Raw genomic sequence first — 6,730 nt, forward strand, 5'->3', positions numbered from 1 at the left:
AAAGTGAAGGAGACTTGAGAATAGTATGGAATAGTAGTGAATAGTAGGGAATAGTTTGTTGTGTTATGCTTTTTCAAAAGTGTAAAGTCACGGGTGTTGTTTAATTCGTCACTGGTGTGACTTTTCATTTTCTGTAAACCTTCATGAAGGCTCTATAAATAGAGCACTCCATAGGTGATTAAGATACATCAATTGAAAGATAAAAGAATTGAAAGCAATAATATTAGTATCCTTCCCTTTTATCTACAATCCTTTTGTGTTAGAGCCATGAAACTAAAAACTATGATATTTTGCACCCACTCTCTCTAACTTTTGTCTATTTATAACATGGACAGATATATAAAAGGAGGTGGATTGTCTACCATTCCATTTCCATACTTTTCTTATCCCCTCCTATTTTGTGTAATCACGGTTAAACTATGTTAATATTTTATATTTTTATTACTTTTTATTTTATTATTTTTTAAAAAATTAATATAAAATATTGACGTAGTTTAACGTAACCACGTAACTGGAAGGAGATGAGAATAATATGAAAATGGGACAATCCACCTCCTATATATAAAGTGTAGTTTTTTCACCACTAGGCACTCGGCACTCGCACAGGCAGTGAGGCTGAGTCCCGCTCTGCAAAATCCACCTCCTTCTTCTTCGCAAAGTCCCTCCAATAAACTCTGCAACTGTATCCACAACTCCCTCTGCCAAACTCACCAACAAGGTATCTTCTCTCTCCCTTCAATTCTCTCTCTTCTCTGCAATTTTGATCATTTACTGGCGCGAGATCTCGGCCACTGCAAACGATGACGTTGGAAAGCACTGGGATGGCTGCTGTAGAAATTTCTTAGAATTTTGCCTATAGGTTGATTGGATTTGAGGTTATTAGATTTGGTGGTAAAGATAATCCGTTGAATCATGGTTGTTGTTGAATTCTATCAGCTTGGCTTAGTCACAGTCAGAGGTGATTGATTGTACTGAAATCTAGGGCTCTCTGGGTATTATTTGTCTCATTTGTATATTTCTACAATACGTATGTTTGTTATTTCACTAGAAAATTTGTCACACGTGTTATAATTCTGCAATTTGGGCTGTAATTGTATTGGTGAATGCATGAAATGAATGTAATTTACGGGGAAAATGATTGTACTTTTATAAAACCAAGCAGAAATTGATTAAACCCAAGTAAACAAGTTAATTAAATATGGGTATTTTGATAAATTTCAAGGGAATAATTTGTAGAGCTTGTAAGTGTACTTTTGTGTGTTAGAGCATTGTTTTTCAAAAAATATTAAAGGTGAAGAATGCCCATCATCGTAGCTGCAACATCCGTAATCTTATATGCTTATAATTAGAAGATGCAGTTCGATGTGTAATGGAACTAAAGGCTTTTCCTTTTTAGTTTCATTTTACTTTGCTTAGCTAGGTTGCGAATTTTGAACGTTGGAGCATTTCCTAAACTACTCACATTTACATTTGTTTTGCTTTTAAATATGTCAGGAATCAAAACAAGAAGCAAAGAGGGAAGCCATGTCTGGCCTCCCTCGGTCTTCGAGTGCTCCACTGAAGAATGGCCTTCCTCCCCAAGAACTCCTTGATGATCTGTGCAGGTCCGTAAATACTCGCTCTTTTCATATTAATATTGTTCTCCTCTCTCTTCTTAGTGATGAGTCCTAGGTGCAGTAAATGATTTATACTGATTTTAGAAGGCTGATGAAATGTGCAATTTTCTTGCAACAAAGCTTTTCCTTTTATGCATCTCAATATCATTTCATTAAAACAAGATTCAAATTGCCAATTGGTTTGGTCTTCCTCTCTCCCTCCACCTGCTAACAGTTTGTCTATGTTATGTTAACTTGCTTTGATGTGCATCTGAATCTATTCTTTTACCATTTACTGGCAGCCGGTTTGTTCTAAATGTGCCAAAAGAAGACCTGCAATCATTTGAGAGGATTTTATTTCTCGTGGAATATGCTCATTGGTTTTATGAGGACAACTCAGTGGAGAAAAATCCATCGCTGAAGTCTTTCAATTTGAAGGAGTTCACTTCTTTATGTATCCTTTGCAGACAATGACTTGAATTTATTATCTTCGTGTTTCTTATACATCATGGTGAAATCAGTATACGCATATCTGTCCCCCATCTCTCTCTCTCTCTCTTTGAAGGAGTTCACTTCTTTATGTATCCTTTGCAGACAATGACTTGAATTTATTATCTTCGTGTTTCTTATACATCATGGTGAAATCAGTATACACATATCTGTCCCCCATCTCTCTCTCTCTCTCTCTCTCTCTCTCTCTCTCTCTCTCTCTCTCTCTCTCTCTCTCTCCCTCCTGTACCAGCAATATCTAGCTTAGTAGGAAAGCAGGTTGCCTTCCCTTAACATCATTTGTATTGTTTCCACATGCATAGCATAGCCCAAATTGGTTATTGCAGCTCCTGCATGTATGGAGAGCTCTCTCTCTCTCTCTCTCTCTCTCTCTCTCTCTCTCTCTCTCTCTCTTTCTATCTCTCTCTGTGTACCGTCAATATCTAGCTTAGTAGGAAAGCAGGTTGCTTTCCTTTAACATCATTTGTATTGTTTCCACATGCATGGCATAGCCCAAATTGGTTATTGCAGCTCCTGCATGTATGGAGAGTTTGCCAATTTCCATCTGAAAGCATTGCTGACAGTATGGTTGGCAAAGCTTGAAGTTCTTGACTATGTCATGTTGACCTCATATGGTCTATCCGATCCAATTTCTCATTCCCCTGCTCCATGTTTGTCCTTTGTTTAATTTCCTTACATCCTTGTTTTCCTTAATGTGTTGCAGTGTTTAACAGCTGTGATGTTCTTAAACCTTATGTTGCCCATATAGATGACATATTCAAGGACTTCACTTCTTATAAGGTCAAGGTTCCTGTAACTGGCGCGATCATTTTGGATGAAACCTTTGAAAGGGTGAGGATTTCTGTGAATGATTCTAGAACTCCCAAGTTCAACCTTTTCTTAACATGAACGACTTTTTAAAAGCTATTTTTCTTATGTTGTAAACCATTTGGTATTTTTTAAACTTGATGACTGGTCGATATCATAAGTTTTTGTTATGTCCGTGCACAACCTTCTGTATTAGGTGAAGTTATTGGTCAACTATTAGAGCTTTAACTTAGCAGTTCGATTGTTTTTCTTGTACTAATTTACATTCGTCCAACTGCAGTGCTTGCTCGTGAAGGGATGGAAAGGATCAAGTTGGAGTTTCCCTCGTGGCAAAAAGAACAAAGATGAAGAAGACCATGCATGTGCCATCAGAGAAGTAAGATTTTTATCATATGGTGTTTTCTTTTTTTATCCAGATCAATATTTTCCCCGGGTATTTACAGCGAGGTTTCACAGCCTTGGACCAGTGAAATTGACAATACTGTTAAAACTATATCGCTGTCTCTTTGCAGCTGTGAATGTGTTGTGAGGGCAGAGGGTGGGTGGTGTGTATTTTCAATCTGACATTTTATTTCCATGATGTATGTATGTTCATCTTTTTGAGGTAATAAAATTTGCTGCTGTTAGGCAGAGCTGACAAGATCAACTACATGCGCTATGATTTTAGAATTCATATCCATTCCATAACAGTGTTCTTGCCCTATATTTTTGTGACACGTTAGGAGCGTGTATGGAAGGAAATGTTTCAGAACTCAACTTTTTCCCTACTCTCCGACATGTAGCAGGACTTTTGATGCTTTTGGACCCGGTCAATGTGATAGAGTTAGGAAAAGGGTTGAGAAATTAGTCTGGTTTTATGGCATCATCCTGTGGGAAATTGCATTTTACTAGGTTTACAGTACAATGCTTAACACCAGTAGGTGTCATATTTTCCCTCTGAAGGCACACACAACCTAGACAGTTCTTGTGGTCCCCCTTCTGTTATAAATGACCTGGTTCTTTGTGGTGAATGCAGGTCCAGGAAGAAACAGGTTTTGATGTTACAAAGCTTCTCGACAAGGATGAGTATATTGAAGTTATATTTGGACAACAAAGGGTGCGGCTCTACATTATTGCTGGTGTGAGAGAGGATACTGCCTTTGCACCACTCACCAAAAAGGAGATCAGTGTATGTGAATCTTAATGCATCCACGTTTTTTCTTCATTTTTTGTTTTTACACTGTTTTACGTTTCTTTAGTGAAATTTATTCTGAAGGAAAACCACTTGTAGTTTTCAATGTAGGATACTTTGGTAAAGTTTCAGAGTTATCTCTTAATGACGTACTTAATTTGTGGTTTTTTCTTTGCTAGGTGACCTCTATATTTTTATTTAATGTCTTCATTATCACTTGATAGAATATATGTCCCTTTTTTCCAGCACAATATCATTGGTTAAGTGCACAGCTTTTGTATTTGTTGGCAGGAAATCGCATGGCACCGGCTGGATGATCTTCAGCCTGCCAGTGATAATGTGATATCTCGTGGTGTCACCGGCCTCAAGCTTTACATGGTGTCCCCTTTTCTGGCGTAAGTTATTTTGGTTTATAACTTTAATTACTTTCTCAATTCTTCCAACTTTTTATAATGTCTGATAGGATCAATGTCTTCTAACAGAACATTGAGATCATGGATTTTATCACATCAGTCCCCGGTTGCTCCAAGACCTGATATGCCTCTCAAAGGTTCTTCCCCTTCCTTTGAAATTTTTCGGTAGCCTATAAGCTTCAGGTTTATGTTGTAGTTATGAGATAAAGGAAAAGGAAAAAGAAAGATGAATCTTACAAACTTGGAGAAATCAGGCATTATGAATGCGAATAGTTGGCCAACAGATGTTGGTTCTTTTACCCATGAAAATACAAAACTGCCGGTATATTGTGGTATACAAATTTAATCATAGTTTAGCACCCATATGGATGTCGAGTTGTATTTGATCTTTATAAAAGACCCATTTGTGTGTAAATTTCTTTTCTGCTTCTCTAATGAGCTCTGCTTTTCATTCTTCTTAGGAATCAGCGTGTGGAATGCGAAAAGCAGCTCGATAGGGAGTAGTAGCCCCATGATAGTGGAGAGCCAATCAACTAAACCTGAGCCCGAGGTTCGTCCTTCTGAGACAGGACCAGGTGAGAGTTTCAGAAACTTCAGGTTTGATGTTGCTCCAATCTTGCAAGCAATTGATGCTGGTTTCCGTTCTTCAATGTAACTTGCCTTCTTGTAAAGTGGTTCGAGTTTGCATAGCCCGGTTAATATCCCCATTTCACTTGTATTCCCGAATAGTACAGAGTTGCCCTCGTGTCAGGTGTACATCGTTGTTGGTGTTAGATTCTCAGTTGTGGGTTTGTGTATATTCTGTATAGAAACCCACCTATGGCAAAGGATATATTTTGAGTTCATGTTGGTTTGGAAACTTGGAGGCGGATATGGTGAATGAGAACGTTAGATTCTACAGCAACATGATTTGTGTTCTTCGTTATGATAGATTGGTCTTGTGGCTTGTTCTCTAGAAATATTCATTTGTGAATTCCGGTCCCTTCAATATGTTTTTCATGTCATCGTTTGCGATTCTGTGCACGGAGGATGCTTGTTTTGACATTTGATAATGACCTGAATTACAATAGCTATTAGAGGTCGCACTTGGTGCGATGGCAAGTGCCTTCGTCCATGAGCGGTAGGTTTCGGGTTCGAGACTTGGGAGCAGCCTCTCCATAAATGGGGGTAAGGCTAGCCGACATTCATCTCTTCCAGACCCTGCGTAAAGCGGGAGCCTTGTGCACTGGGTACGACCTTTTATTAGATGGAAAGAAAAAAATGCCCATGTTAGCGTTTTTGTTAGGCCTTTCATGGTAGGTCGGAAATTTTGAGTTGGATTTCTATAAATTGAAACCAAACTCACACTATGCCGGAAAATTTGTGTTCAGTAGGGTGGGTTTGTTTTTGTGTAATATATGAGCCGCATGAGTTTGATTGTTTTTAGAACGACTCTCGTAGCTATTAAACTCACACCACTAAAAACATTGTTCTGAAATTCTTACATATGGAAATTTATACTCCGATGAAGATGGATTTTCTACGGTACCTTAAGAGCATGGGACAAAATGTTGCTGCGGGTGATCTTCGTTTTAGGGTTATTAGATTTTTCAGAGGGGTCACGGTTGGGCCTATTCGGGTGGACTCTGGCTTTTGGGCCGAGCCACATATTTTTTTTGCTTTAGGTATAATTGAGAATCTTTACTCATGCGATGAATGCATAAGTGGCATCTATTTTGTACCCACCTCATTTAAGAGGCTGTTGTCTTTGTACGTGTCCGTTTGGACTTTGTTATAAAATTCCTCCTTGTCCAAAAAAAATAATACACACGCAATTTCTAATACTCCGAAGCATCCTAAAATTTTCGATAAGGAAGGTGCCGACAATTGTGAGGATTCTTATATAGGCTGTAGATTTTGCATGCATGTCGGTATATGTTTGAAATATGAGCTTTCTTTTGTGTGTTGTTTGTGATTGCGACCCGTGAGGTGCTAAAAGGACTCTGGCCACGGTTACTTGTGGCATACATTCTCCCTGGACTACTTTTTGAATGTGGATTCTTTTCTTTTCTGTCTATCTGCTTTTATAATTGTGGCGGTGCTGGGCATGTGGCTCGTGCTCTTCCTGTTCGCTGCATTTCATTTTCGGCTTTGGTTTTTGCCTTTCAGTTTAGGACCAAGTTCTTGACATTTCCATCACACTCGATTTGTGGAAGATTTCATTTTTTTCTCTTTCACTTTTGTTTGGTTTGATC

At 38.4% G+C, this 6,730-nt stretch overlaps 1 protein-coding gene across 2 annotated transcripts; it reads left to right on the forward strand.

Annotated features, from left to right (window-relative positions):
- Positions 1-568: 568 nt before the first annotated feature.
- Positions 569-5,400, forward strand: LOC103440663 (mRNA-decapping enzyme subunit 2-like). 2 transcript variants are annotated; one of them, XM_008379353.4, is made up of 9 exons: positions 569-718; positions 1,495-1,604; positions 1,898-2,049; positions 2,809-2,936; positions 3,193-3,288; positions 3,928-4,080; positions 4,375-4,478; positions 4,566-4,633; positions 4,958-5,400. In XM_008379353.4, exons 2-9 carry the CDS (start codon positions 1,525-1,527, stop codon positions 5,149-5,151), a joined length of 975 nt encoding a protein of 324 aa, XP_008377575.1. In that variant the 5' UTR covers positions 569-718; positions 1,495-1,524; the 3' UTR covers positions 5,152-5,400. The 2 variants fall into 2 exon arrangements, with proteins under 2 accessions (XP_008377575.1, XP_008377576.3); XM_008379354.4 differs by having other exon boundaries at positions 586-718; positions 1,898-2,176.
- Positions 5,401-6,730: the final 1,330 nt, after the last annotated feature.

This window comes from Malus domestica, chromosome 07 (genome assembly GCF_042453785.1).
Source record: "Malus domestica chromosome 07, GDT2T_hap1".
Classification (NCBI taxonomy): Eukaryota; Viridiplantae; Streptophyta; class Magnoliopsida; order Rosales; family Rosaceae; genus Malus; species Malus domestica.